Here is an 18,040-nt window from a genome sequence, read left to right on the forward strand (position 1 = left end):
GAGAGAGAGAGAGAGAGAGAGAGAGAGAGAGAGAGAGAGAGAGAGAGTAAAGTAGCAACCGTTTGATGATATTATGGAAAAGTTTGTGTGTGTGAATTTGTTTTTTTCTATTTTCGTTGTTGTTGCTGGAAAATGGAAAAACGCGATAAATCATTTCATAAACGATGAAACGAAAATAAATGGATTTCTAAGTTGAATACAATAAGCTTGGCGTCAGGCGTGAGCATCTATGAAATGGCTAAAATCCATCCAATAAATATCTATACACATGACACGTTGTTGCAGTTAAATTTAGGGCATAATATTATTTTTTTTATGGATATACATATCACTCTCGCCCTCTCTCTACTATATTTATACCATCTATGCGCTGTTGATGGACAGAGAAAGAGGGAAAGAGGGAGTATGTGTGTGTGTGAAAGTACTGACCACTTGATACACGTAAAGCGAGTGGAACTGCAACACCTGCTGCGCCAAGTATGAGCAATATTGATGTTACAGCAACCCAGTGCTTCGAAAATTCCCATTCTGCTTTATTGATTTTATTGTTATTGGTTGATGTTGTCGTTACATAGAGGACGGGCAGTTGTATGGTCGTTTAGTTGTCGGTTCGCAAGAAAAGCGAAAGTGCGAAATTTGTGAGCCACGAAAATGAAACCGAAAGCCACCGAAAATGGAGAGAGAGAGAGAGAAAAATAGAAAAAAGATAATAGAAAAGAGAGAAATAAATGAGTTTATACAAAATATCGTCTTGTTATATTGGACTATTTTCCCCACCCACAACTCCCTCCCGCACATCGCTTCTATTCTTTTCATATATTGATGTGCCTTGGTCTACACAAATTGTGTTGTTGTTACTGTTGTACTTAATTCCATCGCCCACAGAACAAGCACCAAAGTCCTTAACTGCTCTGACAAATACTTGTACGGTGCCGGAAATATCTCGAAAAGTTTTCTCGGCAGGGGTGTTAAATACTTGAAAATTATTATATTATATCGTGCTGAAGCATGTGCCAAAATGCCACTAGACACTGCTTTCTTCTTTCTTTTTTCTTCTCGTGCTGTTTCGTTTGTTCGATAACACTTACTCGACATGTTGGAGCTGCTTGAGCTGCTTGAAGAGCTAATGCTCGGACATTGACGGTGTTTCCAAGGTAATTTATAGTTTTCACTCGAGTGGGCCGGTAACAATACGGAATCAAATGTGCTGCTATTATTGTCCATTTCACCGTCGATATTTTGAAAATGATAATATGATGAATTCAATTGTTCGCTGTTGCTTCGCTTGCTCCGAGCTTTATGTGAACGCAACGAATCGTATCGTAGATTCATTGCCGAATTGCTATTGCAATGCCGGCCAAATCGGGCCATTTCATCGTTAACACCGCCTCCGCCGCCATTTTCAGCCACAATCGATTGGCTTGAGGCCCGAAGAGCCGTCACTAAATTGCACGTGCTAGCATGTACACTTTGAATGTCGGCAAATGTACTGTTTGTAAGATTGCTCATTGATGGTCGCACGACTGCCTCACGTAATTCGTTCACATCCATCGGAATTGGCTGGTTTTTTGCCACAAGCTCATGATAAGTCTCTGCATCAATTGAAAATGATTCGAATGGCATACGGTTGGTGTGGTCGATCGACCGGTCTTTCAAACGATCCAACGACGATTGCGTTGCATTACTTCGACAGATTCGTTTTAGCGTTGCATTCAATTGATTCAATGCCGGGTATTGCTGCATATCAATTGAAGTGATTTTATTTTTTTGGTTATTCAAAATGTCAACCAATTTAAATCGATTTGCATCACCATGTCGGTTGGTTTGTAATCTTGTGGTTGAGGCTGCTTGTTGTTTATTCAGCATGCCTGACAGTGCCGGTCGACTCTTATACCGTGTACCCGTCACCGTTACTGAATCATTGTAGCTGTGACGAAACGATGCCGATCTTCGGTTCATCACTGACGGTGGCAACGGTATCGATTCAATGTCTAACTCTGCGTCAGCCTATATGTGTAGGGGAAACAAGTATAGCAAATTACCGTCATATGTTTGTTCGTTCGTACATATTTAAATCACTTCAAAATTAAGTTCAACTTTTGCACACACATAAACGCACACTAATTATGTGACAACACGATAAGCTCTGCATAGAAGTAGTGTGTAAAGCGTGATAATAGAGTTAATGAGTGAGTGAATGAGAAACGTAAACTTTTCAAAAGTTTCAACACAAAATTCGAAAATAAAGTTAAAAAAACAACATCATCGCATATTAGTTTTCTAAAGTTAATTCGCGAAAAATTATGTCATAATTTCATTATGTGTGATGAGAGAGAAAAAGGAGAGAATGAACATCGAACCGAAGGAAGTAATGAGAGGAGAGTGAAGAGAACTAAAAAAAAAATACGTCAGCAGTGCGAAAACATTAAATACAAACATGCAGAGAAGAAAAAAACGTCAAACTAATTTGTTTATTGCGTTAATCAACGTTGTCGACCGACATTGAGCTGCGTTCTGCGTTGCGCATTATTGCATGTGAACGAGCGAGAAAATACATCTTATTTTTGCTCGGTCGACGATGCGATATTTTTTCTGTACTTTTCCGGAACTTGAACACATTCTCTGCAATAAATTGGCGACAGGCGCTTTTTACGCTTATTTTTCTTTGCGTTTTTCAACAGTATAGTATAGTAAAACATTATATTTTATATGCTACTTTATTCGTTGTAGTGAAAATGAACAAGGTCCTAATTTTACTTAGCTGAACGAATAACACGGCAAACGAATCGAGATACATTTTTTTTAAACGAAGCTGATTTTTCTGATAAAGCATTTGCATTTCGGCAGAGAGAGGGAGATAAAAAAGGAGAAAAGAACATATTGAGATTCGAGTTCGGTTCTTAAATATTGCTGGAAATTCCGGGGTGAAAGTTTCTCGCTACCAATGTAAATTGAGTTAAAATAACTTTTAACCGGTGCATGATACATACCCGTGATACGTACCCTGCAGGATTATCATTTTCATGAAATTAAATCATTTTAAACCAAAGATGGGTAGAACGAAAGAGAGAGCACAGAGCAATTTTTCACTGATAATATAGAGCAAATAAAAGAGCTGGCATCACTACAAATTTATTAAATTTTCTACGCATCAAATTAATTTCTGTTTTCCTCTGTAATTAGGCTTTTGTTCGGCTTCAATTCGCTTGGTAATAAATTTGCGCGAAAAATGGCTGTATTTCCATCTTTATTAATTGAAAATTTAATTGAATAATGGATGAAATGGATGAATTATTAATTAAAATGATGATTTGAAATCACCTACTGGTTGCTGGTTGTAAATGAAAATTGCGCAACGTGCACGCACGCGCGCCATATCCCAATATTCTGATGATGAATCATATTGTGTGCCTAACGAAAAATAAATTTGTGTCTGCAGCTATTATCAATTGGGCGCAGATAATTGTTTCGAAGCACACTTTATTGCCACAATACGCGTGCAATGTACGCGCCACATCATGGGTGACGAGCTATGGGCAAAAAGGGAAACGCTGTACACATCTTTTGGACAATGATAATAATGAAAAGTCGTGGTTTTTCACAATCATTTACTACAAACTTAATTCTATTCCCGAACAAAAACAACGAGGGAAAAACCACAACCTCCAATTCAATTTGTGGTAATTGAGCAGCAATTTCGCGGAATGAGAATGACTTATTACACATTCATTTCATTGCATTACCGAATTTCGGGAATAAAAGTCAATCATTTTTCGTTATAATACATGGTACATGGTTTTCCAACTCAACTTTGATGATTCGTTCTGAGAAACGGTCGGTTTCAGTTTGGTTCTGTGCGTTTCACTTCGACCGTCTATTTTATTAGAACATTTTTTGAGCCAAGAGAATTCGAAAAACTTTCACAACAAGGAAATTGCCCCAGCACACACAAACACACAAACAATGGGCCATTGTTTCGCTTTTTGAATGTGGCGTTTAGGAAATAATGCCATCAATGTAAAGAACTGCTTATTGCTGTTGCCTGCCGTAATTTTGCCTAGCATCACCATTTACTCGGCCGCACAACATTTTATGTGTGTGAAAGAACTGTATCCATTGATTTTATCAGCCAGGCTGGCTGTGTGTGTGTGTGTATGTGTTTTAAAAATATTCAATTTGAATTTCCGCTATCTCATATCGATTGGATTCCCAGAACAAAACCAACGATCTGATAAATTTTTCAGCGCATGTGATGATGTTTTGGTGTGCTGTGTGCTTTCGCATGAAAATTTGAGAGCAAATTACTATCCGATTATGACCGTTGAGCCGAGCTTCAGCATCATTGGAATGCCAAATTCATATCGCCAGGAGTTCAATAAAACTTCGTCTTTGAATACCCTAGCCAGCGCGTTTTCATTGGCATATATTGAAACTATTGCTTTAGTTTGGCAAATAACTGAATTTGTGCGGATTTTTGCCGAATAAAATTGCATGGCGAAAAAACTTTTCGCCATAAATTGGCTGTTTGGCATCTATATTTCGGTTATATTTGTCATTTGGATAGGGAGAAGAGTGCGTATTTGTATTCATTCATCTGTTTTATGACCATTTGAATGTTTGACTGGATGAGTCAAAGTCGAATCTAAAGAGGAGTGAGCGACGAAAAAAAATGTTATGATGAGAAATGAAGAAAGATTATTCTTTTCTCATTAAGACAAAACATAGTATAGTACTTTTATAACCCAAACTTTTTTCTGGCACTTTTTTCCACTCTTTCTCACTCTCTCTCTCTCTACCTCCTCTCTATCTATCTCTCTTTCTCTTTTTTTCCTCTCTTGTTGCATTAATGAAAATGGCGAACGAAGGTGCTTAAAATGAGTTTACCTTGTGCCCAATTATAAAATGTGCTGAACATTTGTTTGAGTTTTTCGTCCGAAACATCAACAACAATTACGCTCAAATATTTGTGCAATGTTTGCATATTTCGCCAGAAACCAGAAGCCAGAAGTAATACTTTTGCCACTGTTGTGAACCAACGAAACAACTGGAAAATGTTAAGAGATTGGCCGGAAAGTGTACGGAGGAGTGTACGATGAAAAAAGAGAAACCAACAACAAATTTAGACTAATTGAAGATGAATGATACCAGTGAAAGTGGTGTTTCTTTAATTAAAACAAATCACGTTTCATGTACACTATTTTTGAACAAACGTTCAATTGCGAAAGCAATAGCAAAGCGATCATAGTGAAAGCTGAAAGGAGTTTCGAATTTAAGAATTTATTGCAGCTACACCCGAAATGTGTACATGTACAGCATTTTCTATAGTTTGGAGTGGAAACTTTGTGTTTGTTAAAATACTATGTTGGGCCAAGGAGTAGAGAACAGAAAAAGAAGAAGAAGAAGAAGGAGGTGAGCATTGAATGAGAATGAGGGAAAAAAATTAGCAACCGAGATGGAGCACATTAAATTGTTGACGAGAACATTCGCACAGGCCATAAATTATATCTAATGCGACTAATGATGTTCGCCGATGCCAATATATACATATTCGTGTGATATGTGCAAATAAAATCATACAGATGGACCACAACTGTACAATGTATGTATACATGGTGTATGTATGCGGAACGCAACCACACGAATACTAAGTTAACAAACCACATCACATACAAAAACTGAAACACATCAACTAATTATGAATGAATGATGGAAATGAACCGAATATAACAACAACAACAAGAGGCGAACAACACGAAGCCAACAAAAACAACAAGAGAAAATGTATACAAGTGTAATTCCATCAATTAAAAGTGATGAGCTTTTTTAATGTGGGAACACCGCGTTCTCGCGTATGCCCACGGCAGCGGCAGCAACGGCACTGTGACGGCCCACCCCATTGTACGCGCTTTCTATTCATGTGTTGTGTACGAATGTCATTTCTAAGGATGGAATTGCGATAGCAAGAGAAAAAAACCCACTCACAACCAAATAATGTTTGTATTGGCGCTGTGTGGTGAATTTTTAATAAAACATTCAAGCAAAAAAGTAATGGAAACGAAAGAACAGAGAGAGAGAGAGAGAGAGAGAAAAAGATGTAAGGAAGAAAGAGAAAAAACGCTGTGGAAAAAAACAAGTGAAGTTGAAACGTTTTGAAAAATAATAATCTTTGCCAGAAGCATTTGTTTGCCTGAAAGTATATTTGCCATTTGAAAGTTTTTATATGCAAAAGGTTAACATTATGTGTACATTAGACTTGCTGGATGAATATGCGTGTGTGTGTGTGTATCGTGTTTACGTTACGAGCCTAGTACAATGTTACTCTTTTCTACTGTTACAGTTACCTAGAATAGTAACAATAATTACACAACAAGTACGAAAGCACACACATACGGCCATATAATGCACCGCACATGTTTCAACGCTTTTGTAATAACAATCTTTTCGCATTTCTTCTTTGCTGCTTGAATTGCTCTCTTTTTACGAGATCGCCCTCTCTCTCTCTCACACACACACACACTATGCTTGGTACCAACTGTTTCCACACATAAAATGAATATGAATCAACCGTAAATCATCCGGGCAAATGCATAGCACATAAGTACCACCACCCGGGCAATGGTGGTGGATATTAAATGCGAGTGTATGTGGAGTCTAGACCAGCATTGGTTGGAATTCAAGTGCTTCGACACCATCAGTGCACTCTTCGACTTGCACTGGGCACACAACTCATACACACACACACACACACCGCGTGCGCTTTTTCCAAAATGCGAATGAACTTATTTCCAAGCGAACAAAAATGAGCAGATGCAACTTTAAAATACTTTCTTTTCATTTATATTGATGCAATGGTTCGTTGATGGTTTTGCAAGAGGGTGAGTGAGTGAGCGGGCGAGCAAAGAAGGAGCAAGGGAATGAAAAAGAAGCGTGAGAGCGAATCACTTCATGCATTTTTTTTTATCAGCGGTTTAACTTTTTCATCCCCCACTCTTGTATTCCATTCAAAGTTTGTTTAATATTTTCAATGCTTATGAATAAATGACTTTTTGCAATGAACACAAAACCATAGATTGGAGTTTTCAGATTTCACACGCTGAAAAAATGAAAGGAGAAGGAAAAAAAAATAAAATAAAAATGCAACGGATCTGAACGAAACAACACACGAAAAAAAAGTATGATATTACTATGCACGATAAAGAGGCAAATCGCGTAGCGTTCGTTCAATGCACAAGAATATTCATTTCTTGTTGTGTGTGTTGATTGTGTGTTTTAATGAATGCTCTCGAATGAGAGAGGGAAAAAAACCAGGATCCACTTTATGAATTCCATTTGTGCAAAGATTAATATTGAATGGAGCCAACTAAAGACCATTTTAAAAATACACACACACACCGAACAGAACGGAGCAGAATAGAAATGCACATTGAATGCAGAAAATACCAAATACCACCTAAAACACTAGCCAGAGGGAATTTTGTTCGGCAAATAAAATAGCAAGATGTTTAATTATTTCAATTTTTTTTTTCTCGTTCCATGTTGCTATTCCGTTTGTCCATACAACGAGTAATTTCTGCCGTTTTCTGGTTATCGCACATCCGGCTATCCGGAAAATTTCATCATGCTGTTGAATGCATATATCATTTGAAATATGCAAAATAGAAATGATGAAACAATATAGCGCGTGTACGTGTCAACATTTTCGGTTCAAAAATAGATAAAAAGCACTGGCAACGGTTTTCAACTTTTCGAAAAATGTGTCCGAATCAGAAATGCTGAAAAGTTCATCCGACCACCACTCAATTTGACACAGGTCACATGTAATTTTGTAAAATGCTATGCGGAAAATATGTTTTAAATTGATCCCAGCTTCGGTGTGTGTTGTTTAAAATTGTTATTGGCACTCGTTTTTTTGTTTGTTGTCTGTCACAAACTACCCATTTTTGACAGCCTGCATTTTCACATATACATGACATGAAGAACAAAAAAAATGACGAAAAAAATATTGCTCTGAATATTTTAACCACGTTATGTTCGACACACAGATAGAAAAAACTAAATAATATCACATTTAATACCTCCAACATACTGTTTGTGGTTTAGATAGAGTGACAGAGATACCGAAATTCTATTTTCAAGCCACGACATATGTAATGAGATTACATGAATGCGAAGAAATACAAATTAACAACGTGTACATATAAATGCATAACAAACAACCAACGAGATGATATAACAACTTGTACGCAAAAGTACACAATAAAAAAAGAAGAAGAGAAACAACAAATATTACACAATTCCATCAACTTCATGCTGCTTTTTTTCTGCTGACAAGAAAAAGTACTTTAAAATCATTTTCGTTCCCTTGCAAATCAAAGCGATATAGTTGGTTGAATGGTTGCTTTATTTTTGCAAGATGCTGGAATGATTGGTTCGTTTTTCTGTTAGCTGTTGTATACACACAGTGTTTTTGAGTGAGTATGCCATACTTACCCGTGTTTTGTTGGCCTTTTTTTGTCTCTTTTGTGATTTTCGTATGGTTGAGTACTTGTATGTGTCGACGGTGCGAAAAGGGTTCGTTTGAATGCGATAATTAGACTAGTTGTTTAATTTTGTGTGTGTGCATTCATATTCAAGCATTTTAAGGGATGGTTGAACCGCACGCAATATGGGCATTTTTTTGTTCGTTCGTTTTTTTGTGTTTTTTTTTTGGTTTGCAAGCGGAAAAGCGTGAAATTCAATTGTGCAACCGGAAATAAATAAAAATGTAAGTATTCAAAATATGGGAATTAACATTGTTAAACAAAAACAATAACAACAATCAAAAAAACCAAAATTGATGGCGTAAGCATTGCCTAATTGTCCAGATAAAGTCAAATGATGTGTTTATTTTCAAGTGGTTTTCTTTGTAACGGTGGAAATGCCATTTTGTGATTGTATTCGAATAAATTTTGGACACTATTTAAATAATGTATATGCCTTGCTTAGAATTCCAAATGGAATAAAAAGGAAAATCGAGAACAAAACTAGAATGCATGTAAAATTGGCTATTTTAAAATTTGGCACACTTACCGTTTCATTTAAATAATTATTTCGATGCAGTTCGTGCTTGTCGCCGCGATCCCGTTCAAATTTATCGAGCAACGATGCCGTGTAGTCGGTTGCTCTAGATGGTCTGGATGTTGTTGCTACAAACGTTGCCGCTGTAGTTGTTGTTGTTGTTGTTGTTGCTGCTGCTGCTGTGGCGGCAGTTGAGTGAGTTTTTGTGTTTCTCTTCTCGATGCTGCATCGTGGATTGCACTGATAAATTGAATTTCGAAATTGCAAATCCATCTTTTTTTTTCGGTCCATCGTGTAAAAAGTCGTGACAGTATGGCAATGGCAATATTGCATTAATTAATAATACAGCAAATGTTAAAATCAATTGAAATGATTTGTTGGGGAAAAAAATTGCATTTCGTTAATTGACATGAGTTCAGTTATAAAAAATTAACCCGATTCCACATTATTATCATTGGCATCGATAGGAATTTTGTTTTCATTTTCTACTAATTACCTTAATTTCAGCATCACAGCAGCACGTTGAACTATTTCCGTAGCTGATTGTGTCAAAATTATTGAAATTCGATTCGGAACGACTGAAATAGACCTCCTTCTGCAGTGCTCCCATACGAGTCAGTGTGTGTAATGTGGCCGAATCGGAAAATTGACTGCATGTATCGAGATTATCCAAGCCTTGTATCAACCGTGATGGCATCTTTCTACAATCTCCTCCGCTTCAATGTGATGAACTCGCTCGCTCGCTTGCTCTTGGCCAACTGGATGATTCGAATGGCTTAAAAATTAAATGGAAACATTTCAATGGAATTGGTTCAACGTGTTAATGGCACTTATTTAATTATTAAAATATTTCGGTTTACTGAATCTACAGTTTTTCACCCATGTACACGGTGTTTTCTCTCTTCATTCATCTAAAGTGAGCAATTTCGATAATACACTATTTGCATATTAAGTCACTTTAATTACGGTATATAGTGAATGATACACTCGGTGTGTACTGTATCAAAATATGTCACCTTAAATTTGTTTTAGGTTCGATAGAGACGGAGAGTGAAATGCAACGGTGTCGGTGCATCGACAGTCACTGTCGACAAGCATTACCATCCACTAATTGATTGGCATGTTGGGAAACACTGAGCAATCAACGCGCAGATACCAGTTTGATGAGAAAATGAAGTGCAATTCGAAAGTCACGATAGAGAGAGAGAAAGAGAGAGAGAGAGAGAACGAAACAACAGCAGAAGAAAAAAAAACATAATACATCAACAACATGCACCAACATAAATAATGAGGTAACGTCGAAATGAGGAGCGAACAACATGTTGCGGTTTTTAAACACGTCTCACGAAAATGTGCTTTTCACGTGAATTGAGCGAGATTTTCCATGGTAAATATTTTCATAGCTTTTATACATGGAACAGTGGAGATAGCGGACGAAAAGGAGAGCGAGGGAGGGAGAGCGAATAACTAATCTGGCGAACAACTGAACAACTTGTACCTGATAACTTTACCCATTTAACTTGAGTGCAATGAATAGTGTACTCAGTGTGCAATATGCATCATGCATTGTGCGCATATACATGCACATTGGCTGAAGAAGCATCTTCTATGGTTTTCATTCTCTCTTTCGTTTTTTCCACACTAAAACTTTATTATATTATTGAATCATTCTTTTGTTGGTTGACTATGTTTAGCTTCTTTTTTATCGCATTATACCTGTAAAAAGATACTACAATGTGAAAAACCAGTGCACCGGGAAAGAGAAGAAAATCTGTGTGTTTCAGTAAAACCCAAATGAATTCTTGCTGTTTGTTACTTTTACGGATGTTTTGTCGTCTATTGATTTCCTTGAATATTAAAAAAAAAACACCGAAGCAAAACGAAACAAGCAACAATTTTACGTATCACAGCAGAAATGTTCAAATCCCTCTTGTCTGCATTGCTCGAACGCCCTGTTGCCAACGTATTTGCAATATTTGTTCGCACAAAATTGGAGCCAGACATATGCTGCAGGTAAAGCTAAGCGCTTAGTGTCGAATTGGATCACTTCCTCTCAGTGTGGTTAAGAAAGCATGCCGAGAAGCAAATCATTTTTAAAAACATATTTTCTTTTTGCTTTGTGAAGCAGTATGCTACGACTGTGTATATATAAGCGGTGTGTGCTGCGAATATAATAATTGAAAATTCGCAAATGGCAATGTTCGAATTCAAAACTCAGAAATACGGAAATTGCTATGGATTTTATTTACCGACACACACAGGGGGAGATAGCGAAAAAGCGAAGAAAAGAAGAAAATACAAAAGCAGTTTCAAGGCGGAAATGGAGTTTTCGATAAGAAACTTGAGTGTTACAAATTGTATTCAATTTATGCGAAATCTGTGGATGAACCATAATAATCGTGCGCGTTATCTGTTGTGTTGCAGTGCGGCAAAGGGAATTTTGTGCCTGGAATATCATTCAAGCTTTTTCTCTTCATAAACATGATCAATGTAATAACACTGACCTGGCATTTTTTTTTGTTTATCTCATTCTTTGGCCCTGATTATTATGTGCGCGTATTTGTTACGGACTGCAGCTTCGAAGCAATGGAGTGATTACTTGGGTATAAAGTAAATTTGTTGGTTTTCAAGACGAAAAAGAAGAAAAATGGTCCAATTTTTAAGCATCGTTGAAATGATTTGTCATGCTGTTTTGTGAACAAGACGATGGCAGCAGGAATTCAATTTGGTGAACGTTAATGGATGAGAATACGAGGAAGAGCGACCGAAACTGACTGACGACGACGGCAAAAAAAGAAGGAAATTCTTAAGTAACTTTCTCCGTTTCCATGTTATTTTACAATAATTGTTCAAAAGATATGTGCTGTTCAGTTCAACAGTTGAGAATTTTTTTTCAACTCAACAAGAAACTTGCTCCTGTAACTAAAAAGCACTTCCTACCCCACTCACACACGCAAAACACATTCGAATGGCATTTATGAAGTGGGAGATAACTTTTTGCGAGTTTGCGAGAAGTAAAACGGATATTGCAATGATAAATTTTAACTGTCATAAAATGATTCCTTGTAATAATAATATGGGGTGAACAAAACAGTTTTAATTCTGTCTCTTTTGCAAAAGTCCTCCGGTTCCGTTGAATTTTCGCCGATTTCTCCGAGTTTCATGTTGTTACTGTGTTCGTTTTTTTCTCTTCTGTTTCAGCCAGTTGCCTTTGCTACTGTACCTAAGTTTGGCTTGTTGCTCCAATTCATACAATATGATCCCTTTTCGAGAAAAAAAAAACAACATATTCTCTTCGGAATACATACACATTTTAGGCTTACTTGTGTCGCATAGACTCAAGAATTTCCTTGTAATTATATTATATTCGAATGTTGAAGGCGCGCGCTCGCTCACTCGCTCGCTCGCTGTATGCTTTTAATACTCGCGCCGATGCATATTACAAATTCCACGCCATGTAATAAATAACAGTCATGCTCTCGCTATGAACATATTCGCTCTCACTCTTCACATCTTGTCTCGCTGCCATCTCTCTCAACTTATTTTTCCTTCTCGTATTTTCACTTGTCAGCTGAATAAAAAATGCCGCAAATAAAATCTAACACAATTGTGTTTTGAAGAGACGATGGAATGAGAGGGAGAGAGGGAGAGAAGGAGAGGGAGACACCGAACAACACAACCTGTAAGCTTTGGTTGAAAATTTAATTTTGTTTGTTATTCCGAAAACCGAATGAGCAAAGCTGCTGACATAAGACAATTGAATACATACAGATATAATACATTTGGAAACGGATGTGGGTAATCTGTGACACGAATTTACGTCGACATTACGGCTGTGAACAGGTTTACGGTGCTGATGATGTCGTTGAAAAGCACAAACACAACAGCACAGAGGAGCGACTCAAACCAATTTAAGATTACAAGCAAAAGAGCAAGCATGTTCAAAACTCATTCGCTCTAACTCTCTTGATGTGGCACTGGTGAACTTACACCTTACACCCATATCAGTAACAAAAAGGTGATGCTCGTTTTTATCAAACAATTCACATCATATAATAGACTCGAAGAACAGCTCAGGCACTGGGAACAACACACTGACTCCTCGATAAAACTAACATCAAGTTTATTCAACTTGAGACAAAATTTACGGACTATTTTTGAAGTCACCCGAACTGAATTTTTTATGTCATTTCAAGTTATATTTCTTTTTTCGGGCTCAAAAGGAACGAATTGAACGAAAATGCATTACGAAATCCATGCTTGGTTGGACTGCATTCAAGCGGTCTTGCAATTTTCCAGGAGAATTGTGAAATCGATATGTGGAAATCTTAATGCAGTTTATGCTCGAGTGTTGAATAAAAGTGATGGTGTTTGTGATGGCTGTGGTGTTGGTGGTGCAGATGGGCTCAGTGTGTTAAGTGATTTCTCAAAATTATAGACTATAACAATATCTATCTATATGTGAAAGACAAGCAGCTATTAACCTTAATGAGTGAGCAGGATTTGGGGCGTGCTTCATTTATGGAAATTTACTTCGGTGAAGCCTTCTATTTTGATTGAACTTTTCATTAAGGACTTTAAATATCGAAGTTATTTTCACCTGTCTGACTCTGTTGGAAAGTTGCACCTCTATCTGAACTTTGCTACTGTTTTTCTGCTCCGCTTCTTTAGCTGCTCTTCTTTGCTCATGAATAAACTCATTTTGTCTATTTCAATCAATCAACAGCAGCATTGTTTCGCCATATTTAAAGAGCGCTCGCGCATAAATGCTGCACAATAGATGCATAAAAGTAATATGATTACATGCAAAGTAACCGTTCCATTTGATGTAATCGGTTGGAGAATTTCATTAGAAATTCAATGGAATAAAATCCTTTGCATGCATATATACGTTTATTTGAATTTATCAAGCCGCAATCTGAAAATCACTCTGCTCTGCAGAAAAAGAGCGAAGTGATTCGGTTCACATGGTGAAAATATGCTTTTTAACAGAGCAACAGATAAAATTTGACGCACAGTTAAATACTGAGCCGGAGACATTCTCATTGAACATTTCCATTGTTTTAACCATATCTTGTACATCGTGCACATTCTCATCTCGACTTATGTATATCTCTGACACAGTGTGCTTGCTGCTGCTGTTGTTATCTTTTGGTTTTCTTTTCAACAACCGTCTGAAATTATGTAATTTTGGTGGCGTGTGTTTTTGCTTTTTCTTCTTCTTCTTCTTCTTCTTCTTGTTATCGTCTTCCATTGTGCATGCTGCGAATTGAATAAGTGATAAACTGTCTTTTACAGCCGCACCAACAGCCGTTCGTTCGTTCGCTTGTTGGCATTGAATATGTCGCTCTGTCTGTCTTTCTTTCTTTCACTCTTTCACTCTTTCTCTCTCTCTCCCTCTCTCTATTTATTCACGAGATGTACCACACAGTACAGTACGCTATATATTTTGTTTCTATTCATTTTGAGCCCTTTTATTGTTATGGGTTTGACAGTCTTAAAACCCCGAGTGCATAGCAAAAACTTGCCGAACCGAATAAGACACACATCGAGAGTGAGAGAGAGAGATAGAGAGAGAGAGAGAGAAGGCTGTGCAAAATTAGTCGTCATCGTCGTGGGACGGATGTGTGCGACGAAAAGAGACGTAAGTCAGCCAAAAACACATTAAGTCAAGTTATTTTTTTTAATGAACATGGTTTTTATGCGCTTGAAAGAAGCACAGCAGTGCAAAAAAAAAACTTATGGTTTCTGCATGTGTAGGACAAACCTGACGACGACATCGACGGCAGCAACGACGACCACGAGTACATAATGGCAGGATGAAGGAGCAAGTGAAAAGAGCAACCCATTTATCATCTGCTTATATATATAGATCGTTGAATATGCTGTCAGAAGAGGTTGTTATAATCGTGGTCATGGTTTGAACACACACAGCGCGAAAGAGAGCAAGAGAGAGAGAGACGCTCGCTTCATTTCGTATTCAGAACAAGTTTCAAACAACGATTCCATTGTTCTAAACATTAAACAGTCTGAAAGTCGAAAAATATTTTTCTTTTTCGGATGCAAAAGTCAGCATTGAATCGACACAAATTTAAGATGCAACTTTACTAATTCCATTGCCTCTTATTCTTCTCTTTGCCGTTTCTGTGTGGAGTCGTTCTGTTTATTTTTTGTATCGTTAATTTTCTCCTTGTAACTTATTACCACGCTTCACAACCTGATAAATGATGTCAAACTCATTAAATGGCATTGGATTTGATCCCTCAAATTCATGCAATTTGTAACATTCGATGTCGCTTCGAATTCTCATATTTTCTCACAATGTGAATGGCATCGACATTTGACAACGCAACGAGCAGACAAAAAAATGGTACTACATTAGCAACACTGGCTGGCTGATGCTGGTTATTTTCAATTTCAAATTAAATATGACGGTCGAAACACGTTCAATAAAATTGTGTGTTTTGTCTGGCATTTCAATTAAACATCATCTCCATCTCCAGCTCTAAATGCTCTATTTTCATTACACTGAACTGCTACTGAAAAAGCAGCCACTTCTGATTTACGTCAGTCATCGCTTGAATTTTTTTCTTCTCTATTTTACATTATGAACACAACAAGCCAAGTTTTGTTTCCTTTTTCCTATGTCCATGACTCATTTCAGTCATTGTTGTTTTTTTTTGCTCGCTTTTATTGAATAATAAGATGATTCACTCTAGTTTTTTTTCTGTCTCTCCTAATAATGGTTTTGTTTTTTTTTATTCCCCATTTCCACTTATATTTGCACTATTGCCCATGAAAAGTACATGGTAAAGCATATCGTTATCGAAAGAATTGTGCAAACGATGGGCGAACATTTCTCATGTTTGCTTGATTATTTCAAGTGTATTCGAGAGTTTGGCTCATGAAAACCAACTATAACCATTGTTTGGTAGCTCAATGACTCCTTCAACTCGCTTTTCAACTAGTTTTAGTTTTTTTCAGACAGCAAGCACAGCAAAGGGAGAAAAAAAAGTTATCCAAATAAAACGAAACATAAAAACGCGCAATGATTCCAACGAAAAAACGGAAATGAAGGAACGAATAATTTCCCCCAATGAAACTTTTAGCATCCGCATAAGTGTGAATTATTTCGTGGAAAAGTCCGTTTTATAAATGTCGCATGAATTGTCTGTCAAGCTGTTTTTTTCTCTCTCTCTTTCTCGGTTATAACAGGTTGGAATAAGGACGACAGAAGAAGATTGGATTCGAGGAAAGGCGGAGGCGAAAAGAAAATGTGTTGCAACATTTCTTTCAGCTGAAGGTTTAGAAATGTTTCGTATATGAGGAGGTTTCAATTTAAATTTTGAACGTTGTGCATGCATTTTATACGTTATTGATCGAAATGAAACATTCACAAACAGAAATGATCAATTTTGGCTGGTCGTACACACGGTATGGTGAGGCAACGTATGCAAAGCAGCTTTTGCATAAAATACCTCTCACGCTCTCTACATAGACAGCACTTCATCATGCAGTATCAGACGTTATAATGGATCAGCTTAACATCTATTATCTTTGCATACGTTATTTAGTATGAACCGCAGCCATAAAAATAACTATTAGCTTGAAATATGCATTGTCGCACAGTATCAATAGCATCGAACGTAGCGAACGAACGAGCGAGCGCTTGTTTTTGGGACCGTTGACGGTTTCCATGGATTTTGCTCGAAACGGGAAATTGTTTTAAATGAAGTAGAAGTCCTTTGTGGCCATGGCTTTTATCTGCATCGAAATGGATGCCTAAACTAGACGGCGGATGCCCATTGCACAGGCATATAAACTTTAAACTTTCACCAGAGAGCCATTGCTTTTGCAAAGATGATTGTGTGTATGGGTGAATATTTGTGTGAGTGAATGTGTGTGGGTTGGTGTGCAAGATATGTGTTATACACATTGTGTGTGTGTGTCAACGAGCCTATAAGCCTATAGATGCCAATGTCTCTCTTGAACTATCACGATTACAGTATGGCCAGTTAATTCTATGATGAATGCAAACTCTCTCTCTCGTTTTCACTCAGGCTACCACCCCATTTGGAATGTGGAATTAAATACAAATGAAATATGCTGCCGAAACAAGAATTCACGATATATCCCACGAGAAATGCGATACTCACAATCACTTCCACAGCGTACACTCAAACCAAAACGCCAACAACGCACATTCACAGACACACATTGAGAACCCACACGTATACATACCAAAAATGCCAAGGTCCTGGCGGAAAAACAGAAACAGTCGGCATATATGAAAAATGCTGTGACTCGTGAACAATGTCGAAACCGGCTATAATCGTAAAAGAAGCGTTACAGTCATCCTCACCCGCTATTAATACCAGGTGAAATTAAAGTCCTCTCCGAATGGTGTAAATCCATGAATGAGCATGTTTCACAATGGTGGCAAAAGATGACAAAAGGCTCGTCTTATCATGATTTGAAGCGGCGGCAAAATTTTTCGGTATCAACGAGCCGCCATCTCTCTCATTCTCTTTCCCAGCCACTCGCTATTCATTGTGTATATGTGTGGGTGTATATGCATGTTTTATGCGTTCGTCAAGTGGCAATGATGAGAGTGATAACAATACCGATTATAAAACACACGCACACGCAGCTCTCTGTCTCTCTCTCTCTCTCTCTCTCTCTCTCTCTCTCTGAGAGCGAGTGAAAGGGACCAAAAATTGAAACAATTTCCAAATTAATTATTAACATTCCCTTTATAATTGCTGTATTCTGTTTAAATTGCGAATTTCTAAAGATTATATATGTTTTATGTTGTTCTACCCGCGTATGGGTGTGATTGTGCTTGTGTGTGACTGTGTGCTTTTGCGAATGCTCACAAAGTATGGTAACTACAATCAAAATCGAGTTAATTTAATATGCTATTTTTGGCTTTTTGATAATTGATAAAATCTGTTCAAACAAATCCAAGAGAAATGAACCACTC

General features: G+C 37.4%; 1 protein-coding gene across 2 annotated transcripts in view; it reads right to left on the bottom strand.

The window, feature by feature from the left end:
* LOC129565103 (uncharacterized) overlaps positions 1-18,040 on the bottom strand; it is a 32,018-nt gene that overhangs the window by 7,835 nt on the left and 6,143 nt on the right. The window contains exons 3-7 of one of the 2 annotated variants that reach the window (XM_055439567.1): positions 9,554-9,832; positions 9,070-9,330; positions 8,491-8,595; positions 1,089-2,007; positions 430-528 (exon numbers count right to left, since the gene is read on the bottom strand). In XM_055439567.1, coding sequence (XP_055295542.1) covers positions 430-528; positions 1,089-2,007; positions 8,491-8,595; positions 9,070-9,330; positions 9,554-9,754 — 1,585 coding nt within the window. In that variant the 5' untranslated portion in view covers positions 9,755-9,832. The remainder of the gene's footprint in view (positions 1-429; positions 529-1,088; positions 2,008-8,490; positions 8,596-9,069; positions 9,331-9,553; positions 9,833-18,040) is intronic. The other variant, XM_055439568.1, reaches the window with a different exon arrangement.

The sequence above is a fragment of the Sitodiplosis mosellana genome, unplaced genomic scaffold, assembly GCF_009176505.1.
Source record: "Sitodiplosis mosellana isolate CC-2019 unplaced genomic scaffold, AAFC_SMos_1.0 Smas_scaffold_2, whole genome shotgun sequence".
NCBI lineage: Eukaryota > Metazoa > Arthropoda > Insecta > Diptera > Cecidomyiidae > Sitodiplosis > Sitodiplosis mosellana.